At 33.8% G+C, this 15,058-nt stretch overlaps 2 protein-coding genes across 5 annotated transcripts; one reads left to right on the top strand and one right to left on the bottom strand.

Annotated features, from left to right (window-relative positions):
* The first annotated feature begins 2,855 nt into the window (after positions 1-2,855).
* LOC108476047 (polyadenylate-binding protein-interacting protein 11-like) lies at positions 2,856-7,721 on the top strand. Of its 4 annotated transcripts, none has more exons than XM_053018468.1 (11): positions 2,856-3,070; positions 3,230-3,703; positions 4,077-4,184; positions 4,275-4,319; positions 4,396-4,468; positions 4,571-4,683; positions 4,801-4,860; positions 4,959-5,006; positions 5,104-5,172; positions 7,006-7,067; positions 7,195-7,721. In XM_053018468.1, exons 2-11 carry the CDS (start codon positions 3,290-3,292, stop codon positions 7,250-7,252), a joined length of 1,050 nt encoding a protein of 349 aa, XP_052874428.1. In that variant the 5' UTR covers positions 2,856-3,070; positions 3,230-3,289; the 3' UTR covers positions 7,253-7,721. The 4 variants fall into 4 exon arrangements, 3 of the variants coding, with proteins under 3 accessions (XP_052874428.1, XP_017633601.1, XP_052874429.1); XM_017778112.2 differs by having other exon boundaries at positions 2,873-2,960; positions 3,287-3,703; XM_053018469.1 differs by having other exon boundaries at positions 2,932-3,070; positions 3,287-3,703.
* Positions 7,722-7,838: 117 nt separating this feature from the next.
* Positions 7,839-10,333, bottom strand: LOC108476046 (alcohol dehydrogenase-like 4). Its single transcript, XM_017778111.2, has 10 exons — positions 10,145-10,333; positions 9,919-10,055; positions 9,794-9,843; positions 9,377-9,705; positions 9,198-9,280; positions 8,818-8,893; positions 8,651-8,712; positions 8,481-8,576; positions 8,226-8,387; positions 7,839-8,147 (listed from the first exon to the last, which is right to left on the bottom strand). Exons 1-10 carry the CDS (start codon positions 10,212-10,214, stop codon positions 8,037-8,039), a joined length of 1,176 nt encoding a protein of 391 aa, XP_017633600.1. The 5' UTR covers positions 10,215-10,333; the 3' UTR covers positions 7,839-8,036.
* Between the last annotated feature and the right edge of the window lie 4,725 nt (positions 10,334-15,058).

The raw sequence follows: 15,058 nt of genomic DNA, 5'->3' as shown, positions 1-15,058 counted from the left end.
TACCTATTTTTATTTTAAATTTAGTATTATTTATATTTGTTTTATTTATTTATTTATTATTCTTTCACTTTTAAATACCTAAAATTAATATTATTTATATTTGTTATATCTATATATTTATTTATTATTCTTTTACTTTTTAAATATTTAAGTTTTATATTACTTATACTTCCTTTTCATTAAGCACTTTCATTCCATTTTTTTTATGTTAAGTTACTTTATTTTGTTGTTAATGCCATGAATTAATAATCTTATTATTGTTATATTTATATTATTATTATAGCATTTATCTATGTGTATACTATGCCGAATAAGTAAAATGCATATCGTTTTAAGTGTTACATTCGTTTTTTTGCACGATGCATAAAAAAGGTAATTTTTTTAATCGTGGCAATATTCGTTATTTTTGGAATTAGAAAAGTCGTGTTCCTAACTTATGGAATATGACTTTTTTCTAAAACTGAAATAATCGAATATCTTTTTTTAAAAAAAGGAGATTCAAGTAACTATTAAAACGACGATTATTCTAGTTTTCGAAAACTAAAGGCGTCGTGTCCTAACTCACGGGGCATGATTCTTCTTCTGGATTAATTCAAAATAAAGCCTTTTCCATTAATATATCTTAATACAAAAAATGATCGTATTTTGAATTCTCTTCAAATTTTCAATTTTCGACACTAAAGGCATCACGTAATCAACTAGGTGCCAATTTTGGGCGTCACGAGGGTGCTAATCCTTTCTCGTGCATAACCGACTACCAAACCCATTTTCTGAATTTTGTAGACAAAAATCATTGTTTTATTAAATCAAACATTTTATTAAAACAATCAAATTATGAGGTGACCCGATCACACCTCATAAAAAAGATTGGTGGCGACTCCCATTTTCATTTTAAAATAAAAAGTCTATTTCAAAAAAATGGTTTCGACACATGTCAAGATAAACTTTGATGTTGCATATCAACAATAAAACAAGAAATCATGTACAAGAATAATGATTCGGGATGAAGAAGGTCAGGTTTTAAAAGCTAAAATATACCTAAACAAATACATACCAAATGCATTTGCAGCAGAAGCCCTAGCTTGTGTACAAACAGTCCATTTTGGAGCCAAATCCGGTTATTTAAGAGTCAACATCAAGGATGATGTCTTATCAGTATTAAGAAAATTGCAGGAAGCCTTAGACGATATATAAAAAATCAGAGCTTATATTCTTAATGTTAAGGGTCTAAAGAGAAACTTTATTAACTGCAAATTCAAATATGGTTCAAGAATAGGGAATATTATGGCACATACCTTTGCAAAAGAGGGACTCAGGGTAGGAGACGATACTTATCTGAATAACAGACTTTCTGGGGCAGTGTTAGCCGCTATGGTAGAGGATTGTCGACGATTGCTGCAAATAGGTAAGAGACTTTAGCGAAAAGGAAGAACAATGTACGGGGATCGAAAGAGACAGTACATCTGAAGCAAAGTCTAGGAACAACGAATTGAGTGAGTCAAAGAGGTAGATGCTGAAGAAGAATAACTTGGGAAAATGGAATGGAAACAATAAGAACTGAGTAAAGGCATTTTAGTATGGGCAGATTGGTAAACGGAATTGGATCGGTGAAGAGAGCTTGGCCATGGCTGGAATGCCTTAAGAAATAGAGTTCTAGAAAGGTCGGTCAGAACATAGGAAATGATAAAGTTAAATGAGAAATGAGGGAGAGTGACCAACAAGTTTTGGTAGCTGGCTGCAGCTTTGTCTTAAGGTTTTAGGAAAAATGTGGATTAAGTTTAGGATAAGGGCTTTTAGGTTGATAGGGCCTTAACAGTTTTGTTTTAGGGATTTTTGGTTAAGAAGGTGTTTAATTTAGGCTTTATGAGTTTTGTTATTGATTTATGTTTTGGTGCTATCTTTTTAATAATAAGCAATCCAACATTTTTCTTAAAAAAGTAATTTGTAATTTGTAATTTGTATGTTTCATATTAAAAAAATGCTATAATTTCTTTTAACAAGTAAATTTAAAGTTTTCATGTTTTAAAAGAATCTAACATTTCAAATATTTTTTAATTTTAAAAATAGCATACTATTTTAAAATATAATTTTAAAATGAAAGGACCTCTCAATAAATTTAATAAGTTTCAAGAGTCATTATGATGTTAAAATGATGTTTTGCAAAAAAAAAAAAAAACCTAAAAAGCCTTGTAGGAATGACATTTTGTAAAAGTAGACATGATGTTTTGTTGTTTTGTTGTTGATATTATTCTAAGAAAACAAATAACCCTTTTAAATTTTAATTACAACATATTTTCACACTCTATTAAGTTTACATTAAATTAATGTAAAGACATGATTGATACAATATTAATATTTTAAAATTTAATTAGAATATTTTAAAGTTTAAATATTAATTTTAAATTTGAGTCAATTTAAATGTTTAGAGTGCAATTAACCCGTGTTGGATATATTAATAAATATGGTTATAATTTATTTAATATTAAAAAATTATATGAACTATTATTTTAGAATAAGATTTTTATGAATTATTAAATACATAAAAAATTAAATGCCAAAAGTTTTACTGCATTTTTGGTTGGTTCTATTTACATGGGTCCCCAGCTATATTTGTGTTCGTTAATACTATCAAAACCTACCTAAATCTTTTACATTTGTTTCAAACCAAGTTTAGCGAATCGGGCTGATTTACCAGAACACCCTTTATTCACTCGTAAAATCTGAAACAGTACCTCACTGGTATGATGGTTAAAAGTTACAGCCCAGCAGCCAATAACTACTTGACACGTCATAGTACAGACTCATGATGATGTCGCCAAGTATACATGCAATCAATATCATGTCATACATAGACATGTATTTTTTTTTCTTTTTTTACATTTCAGTAAACGACCCAAAATCCCTAATTTTTAGATAGAAAACAATTTAAAAAAAAGGTTAAGCTCAGCGTTACAGACACTGTAAGAAAAGGAAAATCATCCCCCCCCCCCCCCTTTTTTTTTTTTGGCTGCTCTACTTTGTTTTCTGCCGTTATTTATTTCCATTTCGTTTTCTCCGTAGTGATCTCGAGGTGGGTTTTTAGTTTTGCTCGTCATCAATGGAGATGGATGTAGCCTTGGCTTAGTTTCCGAAACGATTCTATCATTTTTATATTCCCTACATTTCACAACGCCATTTAAAAAAAATCATCTTTTTTTATTTTTTTGATGTTTGGGCTTATAAATTTCAGGTCCTTTTGTTGATCAGTCGATAAAAGAGATTTTTTTTTTTTGGGAATAATCATCAGGCCATGGCAGTAGTTGAGAATGGTTCGAATCAAGATGCGGCTGCAACAGCAGTGGCATCAAACGATCAGGATCAGTCAAAGCAAAACCATGTTGGGTCAAGAATTGATCCAAGCTTACACCAGAACGATCAGGGGTTGTACGACAAGATCGGTGCCCCCCATCATCGATCCAACGGTGGGGATTTACAGATGAGCAATGGTGGTACTGGGGATGACGTTGGGGATAGCTTCAAGAGAGACATGAGAGAGTTGCAAGAACTGTTCTCCAAGCTTAACCCCATGGCTGAAGAGTTCGTGCCCCATTCAATTGCTAACCATGGACTTACTGGAGGGTTTTTCATTAACAACTCTTTTCTGCAAAACAACACCAACATCTCGAGGAATGGTCATGCTAATGAAAATGGTGCTGGTAGGCGGGTATGCCATCAAAAACCCATTTGTTGATTGATTGCTGTGTTTACTGTTTTTTATTAAGAATTTTAGTCATCTTGAAGGAAGAAAATTAGCAGATAAAAAAAAAAGAATAAAATTTGTTTGTTTGGGGTTTTAAGGATGAAGGTTTTCAAGTTTCTGTTTTGTTATTGAGTGCGTTCTGCATAAGAAAATTTCATGTGTTTTTTCTTTTGGTTAATTTTAGTGGAGGCTACGGTTCATGTACATTTTAAGTGGCATGAAATTTAAAGGTCCAATTTCCAAATGTTATCAAACTTTTTTTATACATAATCTCTATTGTAGATGAGAGAATCATCTAATCTCATGGATTTGTTCATTGGTTTTTGTATTTTCTCAGAAGAAAAATTTCAATCAAGGTAAAAGGAGATTGAACAATAGGACAAGTATGGCCCAGAGAGAAGAGGTTATCCGTAGGACTGTTTATGTCTCTGATATTGACCAACAGGTTTGAGCTTGTTAGGATGCTGAAATTAATTCTACAATTTCTGCTCTTTGTTATTTGGATTCATGCAGTCTTTTGCTTGTTGGGATGTAGGTCACTGAAGAGCAGCTTGCAGGTTTATTTGTGAGCTGCGGGCAGGTGATACGGTTTTCTTTGCTTCTTAGCAGTTTTCATCAAAAGCAATGTATCTGAATGAATTTTGTTTCTTATGAAGGTGGTTGATTGCCGCATATGTGGTGATCCTAATTCTGTGCTTCGTTTTGCCTTTGTTGAGTTCACTGACGAAGGTGATGTTTAGATACGGTTATTTGATGCATGATTTAAGGATTGTGAATTTAACTGTAAAACTTTATATTTACATGCTACTGCATGGTGGTTTGACTGTTCAGAAGGTGCGCGAGCTGCTCTGAATCATGCAGGGACTATGCTTGGATTCTACCCAGTTAGGGTGCTACCTTCGAAAACAGCTATTGCACCAGTTAATCCAACATTTTTGCCGAGGGTGAGGCTCATTCTTCAATTTATTGTGCTGGAACTCATTTATAACTTGAGTAATTGATGCATAAGCCATTCTCCTCTCCTATTCAGTTTGTTAAATGTTTTGTTATTTCTTTTTCAGAATGAAGATGAACGCCAGATGTGTGCAAGAACTATCTACTGTACAAACATTGACAAGAAGGTGAGAAGCTTTTAGCATTCTGGGATGTTGATTATTAATAATAGTCCTGACTGCAATAAAGGCTCTTTACATTTATTACATGATTTTACACACTGCAGGTTACTCAAGCTGATGTTAAGCTCTTTTTTGAAACAGTCTGTGGGGAGGTTTGTTATTCCATGACTACAAAGTTTTGTTTCTTTTATTTATTACATCAAAAACCTAAGTGAGGATGCATTTAGAAGGACATATTGTCTCATGTAGGTTTATCACCTGAGGTTGCTGGGGGACTACCACCATTCAACTCGCATTGCTTTTGTTGAGTTTGTAATGGTAATTGTTTCTTCCTCTCTATTCATGCTATTCTTTGAACATGCCTGAACAAATATCCTCTGGTTTTTGACGGATATGAAAAGGGTTTTCTAGGTCTTTGTGTGACCTTACTTTAAGATCTTAAAGATGTAAGCTAGCCAGCAAGCAAGAAGTTTGTGTTAGCTCAAAATATTGGGGTTTCTGATCCTTTCTATACTAACATTTTGTTCAAAAGTTCAGGGTTCTATGGATAGGAAGTAGGGGAAAGAAAAAAAAGGGAAAGGCAAGATAGTGAAATGAAACTAAAGACTGTACCAATAATTTGGTTCTTGGGGAATGGCCAAAAGTTTCCTTTTTTCCTGTATCTTGGGGAAAGTCCTTGACTCCTTGTTAAAGGTCGGAGAGGAAAGTTCTAAGAATACTTGTGTTTTGGAGCACCTTTTCCTTCTAAAATTTTACCTAAAATGAAATAAGCCTGAGGTATCTTCAATTGAGTTATTGACGGGAAGAATATTGGAGCAAATTTTTTTATTAGGTGTCAGAAAAATAAATTGATAAGCTACCTAGTTGATCTATTTTTTTAATAGATGCAAATCTGCCTTTTGCTAGTAGATACAATGGATTTGCATTTGAAACCACGTGTATAACACATTATTGTCTTCTAGGGAAATTTGTGCCTGTATAATCCTATTTTGCGTAGATAGCAGTGACCCTCCTTTCTTTGAATCTTTCTTGTGCTCAAAGATGGCATGCTGTGCTTCCTTTTTCTCTAATGCAATGATGCAAAGTGGCCGGATTAATTGTTTCCCATGATGTATGTTCCTTTTAAGTTGATTTACGAGTGATGTTAGGGTAATGTTTGTGTAGCTTCATTTCTGCATGTCCTATATACTCCAAGTGTATAACACATTATTGTCTTCTAGGGAAATTTGTGTCTGTATAATCCTATTTTGCGTAGATAGCAGTGACCCTCCTTTCTTTGAATCTTTCTTGTGCTCAAAGATGGCATGCTGTGCTTCCTATTTCTCTAATGCAATGATGCAAAGTGGCCGGATTAATTGTTTCCTATGATGTATGTTCCTTTTAAGTTGATTTACGTGTGATGTTAGGGTAATGTTTGTGTAGCTTCATTTCTGCATGTCCTATATACTCCCAAGCATTTCAATGCTGTTTATGGACCTCTTGCCATAACAATCCTCCTACTAAATCTTCCACCTGTGGCAGTACAGTCAAACTTTTCTGTTTTAACATGGGTCAGATTGTGTCTTATGTGCATGAAACTTTTGACGAGTGTATTCTGCTCTTGCACTGAGGACTTGCTTATCAACTATTATACATTTATACTCTTTGCTCCGGTGCTTCCTACAGTTGTGATGATGCAATGCTTGGTCATATTTAGAACTTTGGTTTAGTTTGTGCTGATTGAAATCCAGAGGGTACCTCAAATACTAGTATTTAGTTATATTCTAGAGTATTCTAGGTATTTGCATTTCCATAGCATTGCATTTTTGCTTGTTAAATTACAAAATGTTTCATTTGTATAGTAGCAACTTGCTAATTACTGTAGCTTTGCCTTGCATTAGAAGCAAAGGAATACTTATTATCAAAATATGATGTGTTTGTTACTGGAAAAGGAATTATTTGAAGTGGTTTGGATTGGGATGGCAAGTGATTTTGTGAATTATTTCTCGATTGTCTGCCCTCTTTGGTTAGTAAACCGATGTTGGCTTATCAGAGACGATGTCCTAGTTTTCAAATAAAGTGATATGTAGCTGCTTTTGGACCATCTTGAGAATGGGTTGCTTGACTGTTCATGAATGAATGAATCTGTAATATTCTATTATTCACTTGCAGGCTGAAAGTGCAATTGCTGCTCTCAACTGTAGTGGTGTGGTTCTGGGGTCATTGCCAATAAGGTTAGATTCCTGTTTTTTGCATTAGTTCTACAAGTGATTTTATTTTGCTATAATTTATCTGCAAAGATTGATTACGCATTTATTCCCATTGTGTTCTGAGTATATTATTGATGTTGTGTATGATCAGGGTAAGCCCATCAAAGACCCCAGTTCGGCCTCGCACCCCTCGCCTTCCCATGCACTGAATCATCATGGCACTCCAACTGATTTTAGTACTGGTTTATATATATTTAAAATGCATACACACACCCATGTAAAGATGTTTCCCATGTTGATGGCTTGTCCATTTATATTATATATATTGTCCTCTGCAGCGCTTGGTTGTTTACCCTAGGTGTTGTTGTCTTTTGTTTATTCTTGCAACTTGCAGTACATAGAGTTGGATGGAACTTCGAGGCTTTGAAAGATATTATGCATTATTACTCACTAATGTGGACGGGGCTTGTCCCAAATTGAACTTCTTTTTGCACATTCTGGGCTATGTAATTGATGGAGTGGTTCTCTAGTACTTTTGTGTCACTGGTGCTGTGCCAAGCTTCGGCTTGATGCCACTGGAGATGAGATGCCCACTCTATCAACTCTTTTTCCTCCTCTCCTATTTAGTCTTAAATTTGTGTTATTTCATTTGATCTATTTGGTGGCATTAGTTAAAAATTCATGCTAGTTGGATTTTTTCTTGGGTGCATGAACTATATGATCTGCTCTGCTTTACGCCAATATCAATCGAAGTCATTGAGAATTCCAGGTTGTACATTCATGGAGGCTCCGAACTTCCAAAGAAAAATAATATAGGGATATCAAATTGATCGATAGAAGTTTTACATCATCTAACAAGCAGGGAATTTGTGGGGGACTCAAGCTGAACGGAAGCACCGTAAATTTTAAATTTTTTTACTACAAACAAGCCAGTGATTGTGAATCAACCGGCACTTATATGATTTTATTTATATAATTTTATTGCGTAAAAGCTCAGAGGTGCAGAAGGCATCTAAGCGATTTCCCCTCGATTAGCAGTTGAAAAGCTTCATTTATGTTGTGGAAGGGAAGCTCATGTGTGATAAACTCGTCCAAGTTCAGGGTCTGGAATCATATTCCAAAAACTCAGTTTGATTGTAATAAAGAAGCAGGTCTTGAATTGATGATTTAACTTCTACTTACCCCACACATGCACTGTTCGGCCAACTTTGGCAGTTGGGTTTTGCCTTTGAAGCCTCCAAAGATGGATCCTACGATTTGGCGTCCGTTAAATAACTCCATTGGATGGAGAGGCAGCAACATTGGGCTTGGGTGAATCCCCAGTAGTACAGTCAGTCCCCATCCCTGTATATGCATGCCACACTTTGATGAATAAAGGGGGACAACAATAGATGAAACTGGGAAATCAGAGGCAGGGTGATAAGAGGAGGGAGTTACGGTATGGGTGGACAAAAATGCCTCTCGAAGAACTTCAAGGTTTCCTACACATTCGAAGCTGTAGTCTACACCTCCCTCTGTAATAGCTCCGATTTTCTGCGCTCACCCATTTGCTTTTTTAAGTCTATTATATTCCACAGTTGCATAAATGATGATTACTAAATACTAACCTCATGCACTGGCACGTCTAGATCCTTTGGGTTTATGAATTCTGTAATTCCCACGGCTTTGCCTGCTCCACCGCCACCCACAACATTATATAACCTTCCAATATTAATTTACTCATAAAACACTAAATCTTGCCATCGCTAGAAAAGATGGGGTGGGGAATAAATACCTTTGAAAAATTTGCTAGGGTTGATATCAACGCCTATTATTTTCGATGCACCTCTTACTCGTGCTCCTTCAGCTACCTGCTCCATTCCAATTTGCCATTACTTCACTATTTTACATCTTTAGCACATGGGATGATTCACGCTACTTATTATGTGATTTACTTGAAAAATATGCATTTCTATTTTATGTTAGATTCATGAAAAAGCAAAAATGGCAAGGAAATCAGAGCTGTCCACATATAAATTTTATGTATTATTTATTTATTTCCGGCTTATCCGGTTCACGCTAGATTGCATGGTTTGAATCTTTTCACTTCTCATAACGGCCAACACTGTATTCATACTAAAATATGAATTTTATTGGATCAACAAAGCGACTTACAGCGAGTCCCACGGCACCCAACCCAAAGATTGCCACGCTTGAGCCAGGCTGCACGTTGGCTACATTCCAAGCTGCTCCCACGCCTGACAAATTGACAGTCAGCCAGAGACATTACTACGAGCTGAATATAGGCCAACAGAGAGGGATTTTTGTTTTTTTTTTTGGTGATTAGTTTATACCAGTTGAGACACCGCAACTTAAGAGGCTCATTTTCTCGAGGGGGGCCTTGGTGTCAATCTTGACTAGACAGGCAGAATCAAGAACGGTGTACTGGCTGAAAGTGGAGGTGTTGAGGAAATGAAAGATGGGGTTCCCATCCATGGTGGAAAACCTCGTCTTCCCATCATTTACCATTACGCTCTTCAATGGATTCACTCCAAACTTTTGGCAGAGATTAGTTTTTCGGCTTCTGCAACAGATGCAGGTGCCACACTCCCCTTGGAAGAAAGGGATGACATGGTCACCTATTTTCATGTCTTCAACACCTTCCCCAACGCTCTCAACGATCCTGGAACAAACATCCTTCATTCATCAGTAATACGCTTTCATAGTTTTCTTTGGGGGAAAGCAAATATGATTAGTTCCTGGTCACATACCCTGCAGCTTCATGGCCTAGAATTCGAGGATATGCTCTCTGTGCTTCATTCTTTAAAACAAAAGCCACAAGGGTCAGAGGTTGAGACTAAAGAGTTAAAAACAAACGATTGATGGGTCTAATTACCTCGCCTTTCCAAGAACTGAGATCTGTGTGACAGATTGAAGTGAAGAGAACCTTGACCCTCACCTCCATCTTTTGAGGGGGCGCCACTTGAACATCTTCAATGACGAGAGGCTGTCCAGGACCCCATGCTACAGCAGCTGCAACAAGGGAACATCACATTCAATCTAAATCCCGGATTGTTGATCATAGGAAAATAGAGAGAAAACCAGAGGCGCCTTTTGTTTACCTTTGCAAGTGATGACTTTCCCTGCAGTGTGGGTTGACTCAGTCTCATACGAATGGTAACCAACATCCATGTTCTTCTTCTCTCTCTTAATGAACCAAGCGGCTGAGATTGTATCAGAAACCTGGTGTAGAGTTTGTTTTGATGTGAAAAGGCGGGTGTTTGAAGCTTCATTCTGGGTAATATTTATAAGCTTAGATAAGTAATCTCACATGGCTTGATGATTAAAAAAAAAGACTGTTTAATTCGTGTGGAATTGTCTAATCCCTGAATATTGTTTCTTTTATTGCGCAATTAATTTGTGGGGTAATATGGTCCAACGCTCCAGTTTTAATCTAACAGTCAAAATATTAAAATTTTATAATCAAATACGCTATCATTTTTTAATCTGACATGTGATATATTCATATATATATATATATATATTTTTTTAAAATGAGGCGGTCATATTGATAGAGACGACCGATGTTTTCAAACAATATTTTGGAAGAAATAAGAAATCCCCAGAAACAAATTTCTCAGGAACCAAACATACCAAAAGCAAGAAGGAAATTAGAATGATAATAAAAGCCCCCTTAGATCCTCAGAATTTTACCATAAACCCATCAATATCTAATCATATAATTTTTATATCAATTCAAGTCAAATCCCGATCATATTATTCTTACCAGTTTTGTTTCCAAGCAATTCCAGAGAAAAAATAAAGTCAATAAAGTGCATTATTGACTTTTAAACACGACAGGTAGGGGATAGGAAATAGGGATATAGATGATATCACGTTCCACATATCAAGCTTGGGTCAGGCTATTTAAAATTTTAGGTTGAGGTTTGATTTGAAAAATAAGTTTAAAATTTTATTTATATTTAACTTAAATAAAAATTGTTATATTAGAATTTAGCTTGATTCGTATTAAAATTTTTTATATAAAATAAATTTAAAAATATAATATATTAAATATAATAAAAATATTAAAATAAATATTTTAATAAATTAAAAATATATTAAAAATTTTATTTATATTTACATAACACTAAAATAGTTATAATTTAAAATTAAAAATATATTAAAAAGTTTTTATATTTAAATAAGACTAAGATAGTTATAATTTAACAAATAAATATCTCTAAAATAATATTAAAATTAATAATAAAATAAAAATTATTTAATATTTAAATAATAATAATATAGTAATAATATAATAAAAAATAATAGCAAAACAATAGCACAAAATAACAGTGAAAATAAAACTAGAAAAATTCAGCTCGATTGGGCAAAAAATAAGTTGGCCCATGCCCATGCCCATGTCCATACCCATGCCCATGTACATGCACATGCCCATGCACATGACATTGACTCTCACCATACTTAGTTTAAGAGGTTGAGATGGGAAGTATCCCGATTCAGATGATTATTTTTTAAATAAAATTTATTTTAAAATTGTTTTATTTTTTATGAATAAAATTAAGACGGAAATCAGTTTTAAACCAAAGTGATAGTTTAGAAGCTCCTAGTAATGCAAAGGAAACTAGCCAGTAATTTCTTCGTTTTTCCCTTTTTTACTTTTTTAAGTCGGGTCTCTTCCGCATTTTCTTTCTTGGTTGCAAAAGTAAGAGAGGATTAAGGAAATTATAAATAATAATGGCTTAATAGCAGCCATAATGTGAATACCATAACAAAATAGGGGTCAAATTGACTTGGTCTCTAGACTTCCTTTGTTTGATTCCTCAATCACAAAAATTCAAACCTACTAATGTAATTTCCCTCCAATAATGTACTAAAACAAAAGAAATAACAATCCTCACAATTGGCATAATCACAAACTATCTATAAAATTAACCCATAATGACAAATTTAGTACTTAATGTTTGCAATTTTTGTTAATTTTATTTTTATTTTTTAAAATTAAAGTTAATTATTAACCTTTCAAAAGACTCAAATCGTTTTTTTTCAGCAGAAATATTAAACAAAACATTAATTTTTTAATAATGTTAGTGTGACAACCCATATGATAGTCCACTTATACTTTATGAAGATACAACACTATTTGTCTTATATACCATGTCAACAAATAATTTAAAAATTAAAAAATATCTAAAATTAATATATATATATATATATATATAAGGTTTATAAAATTCAAAAATTAACATGAAGTACACGTGGATTGTTATGGGGGTTGCCATTTTAAAATTTTAACGTTTTAGCCAATATTTCTGTTAAAAAAATGAAAAATTCAAATCCTTTTAAAAAGAGTTGAATTGAAAAGGTTGATGGTCAAGTTCAACTCTTTTTTTTTTTTTATCTATTTGGGACTTAAATGGGATGACACCTTATGAATTGTAGAGAGGAAGGGAAACTGTCTGTAAGATGCTTTTATCTGTTTAGGAGTGTATGTTATATACTTAGAGATAAAACATACCAATAGAAGTTTAGTGCAGACAACGATGAGGGTATTTTCCTTGGGTACTTTACAAATAATAAGACCCATAAAGTGAACAACAAGTGCACCAATGTAGTTATCAAAGTTGTACCAAGAAGTCCCTTATCTAGTGAGTATGCAAATAAAAAAACTATGGAGCCAGTTGTAGAAGAAGTTGCAACTAGGCAAATTGTTAGTACTAACAAACTTGAATATGTTTTTTCCTAACCACAACCATCCCCAAGGGTAGGCAAAAACAATCCTTTGGATAGTGTAATTGGTGAAATTGATGGTAAAATCAAGATTAGGGACAAGCCTAGCCCAAACTGGTGGTGTGTTGCACTTCTTCCATGGAGCCCAAGAAGTTTGAAGAAGCTCTCAAAGATAAGCATTGGATTCAGGTTATGCAAGAGAAGATGAATCAATTTCAAAGGAATGATGTATGACAATTAGTCCCTAAACCTGAATGATGAAATGTAATTGTGACAAAATGGATATTTAAGAACAAGAATGATGAGCATAGGAACATCACTAGAAACAAAAATAGACTTATGGCTCAAGGTTACATACACGTGGAGGAAGTTGGCTTTGAGGAGACTTTTACACTTATAACTCGTTTGGAGGCCATCAGACTATTGTTGGTTGTTGCAACTTTCCTAGATATCAAATAGTTCCAAATAGATGTAAGGACTGTGTTCTTAAATGGTTTCATCAGTGTAGAAGTTTTTGTGGAGTAGCCTAAAGGATTGGAAGGCTCCAAGCATCCCAATCATGTTTACAAACTCATTAAGGAATTGTATGGATTAAAGAAAACCCCAATGATATTGTATGAAAGGCTTTTTAAGTTCTTACTTAAACAAGTTTATATAAGAGGTAATATGACAAAGCATTACTCATCAAGAAAGAGAGACGATTGATCATAATAGCTTATATTTATGTAGATGGTGTCATTTTTGGCTTAATAATACATGCATAGATGAGGTGAAATTTATTAATTCAAATCACTAGAGTTGTAACACCCCTAACCCGTATCCGCTGCCAGAACAGGGTTTCAGAGCATTACTACCATTAACAGATCACTAAAAAAAAATTTAAATACTTACCGATTCAATGCATCATATAAATAAATATATTACCATTCAATCAACAGTTTTGACACTTATATAAGCATCAAACAGCAGCATTGTTAGTATACTTGCACATATCTCATATAAATTCAACATTGATATATCTATTTTCTCGACATATCGCACTTGAGTTTAATAATAGTCTCAACTTACATAATTTCCTTGTATCAACATATCAAAGATAATCATATATGTACATGTCATGAAACATATCATGCTCTTACCGTTTCTTCATAAGCATATATCATTCATTTCATTATATCAATATTTCATGCTCTATCATTTCCATATATTTTATGTATATTTATTAGGTAATAGTTTATATCAAACTTAACATAAATTATATTCCATGTACTTATACTTATTTCGTTTATCTATCTTTATAATTATTTCATATAACCATTCGTCATCGATACATATTACACGAATATCAATTGTTCAACAGATGTCATAGCGTCTCCCATCCACGGTCTTATTTATCTTTGACATGATGCCATAGTGTCTTTCAACTATGGTCTTGTAACACCTCTATCCCGTATCCGTCGCCGGAATAGGTAAAGGGGCATTACCGGACTTGAAACTCATATCCGAACAGTAAAAATTTTGAATATTTTTTTTATTTTTTATTATTATTATTTTTTTTATAAAGAACGTTCCTTTAGGTAAATACTAAAGACAGTCAGGGATACAATTTAACTGCTATAAGTACACATTCAAAAGATGCCATTTTCGCATGGCTTATATACATTAACCAAAATATTCTTCGGCCACTGGTCTATTCTTTACATGCCATAAAATAATTCAAAACATAACAGCAACAAGCAGTGGATAGTGATAGTGTGACTAGTTGCTGACGATCCCCAAGCCTGTAGCTTCCAAATGAGATCTATAAAACAGAGGAAACAAAGTAAACGGAGTAAGTATTACAATGCTTAGTAAGTTTTAAGCAGTGTCAACAGATAACAATCAAATTATAACATAGTTGTTCGTATTTTTATTTCACTCTTCCTTCGGGCATACCATCCCTTTACCGAATATGCCCATCTCATCATATATAATAAGCAGATAAATTCTCACTTGATAGTGATCTCTTATAAACATAGGTACATTACATATTTTCACCTAACTTTCCACATTGACCAAACGCACAATAATCATAGAACAGTCTTATTGCTTTACTCACATATGCATCACATAACGACCTTGTGATTTAGTCCAAATCAAGCTTAAATATAATCTCAAAATACATACGACGACTTAACGCATTGAACGTATTTATTACAAATCGTTACTGTGAAGTCGTATAATCTTATGCTTTACTCGAATCTTCAGCGAAACCTTTAGCTCGAATAGTCCCACACGTAGTTATC

This window comes from Gossypium arboreum, chromosome 8 (genome assembly GCF_025698485.1).
Source record: "Gossypium arboreum isolate Shixiya-1 chromosome 8, ASM2569848v2, whole genome shotgun sequence".
NCBI lineage: Eukaryota > Viridiplantae > Streptophyta > Magnoliopsida > Malvales > Malvaceae > Gossypium > Gossypium arboreum.
The sequence above is the reverse complement of the archived record's forward strand: the minus strand, read 5'-3'. Positions and strand labels throughout refer to the sequence as shown.

Coding starts and splice junctions, on each gene's coding strand:
- LOC108476047 (XM_053018468.1), top strand. CDS start 3,290: ATGGCAGTAGTTGAGAATGGTTCGAATCAAGATGCGGCTGCAACAGCA. Junction 4,684..4,800: donor ATCCAACATTTTTGCCGAGG/GTGAGGCTCATT, acceptor TTTCTTTTTCAG/AATGAAGATGAACGCCAGAT. Junction 4,861..4,958: donor GTACAAACATTGACAAGAAG/GTGAGAAGCTTT, acceptor TACACACTGCAG/GTTACTCAAGCTGATGTTAA.
- LOC108476046 (XM_017778111.2), bottom strand. CDS start 10,214: ATGGATGTTGGTTACCATTCGTATGAGACTGAGTCAACCCACACTGCA. Junction 9,844..9,918: donor TCAGTTCTTGGAAAGGCGAG/GTAATTAGACCC, acceptor TTTGTTTTAAAG/AATGAAGCACAGAGAGCATA. Junction 8,577..8,650: donor TAGACGTGCCAGTGCATGAG/GTTAGTATTTAG, acceptor GGGTGAGCGCAG/AAAATCGGAGCTATTACAGA.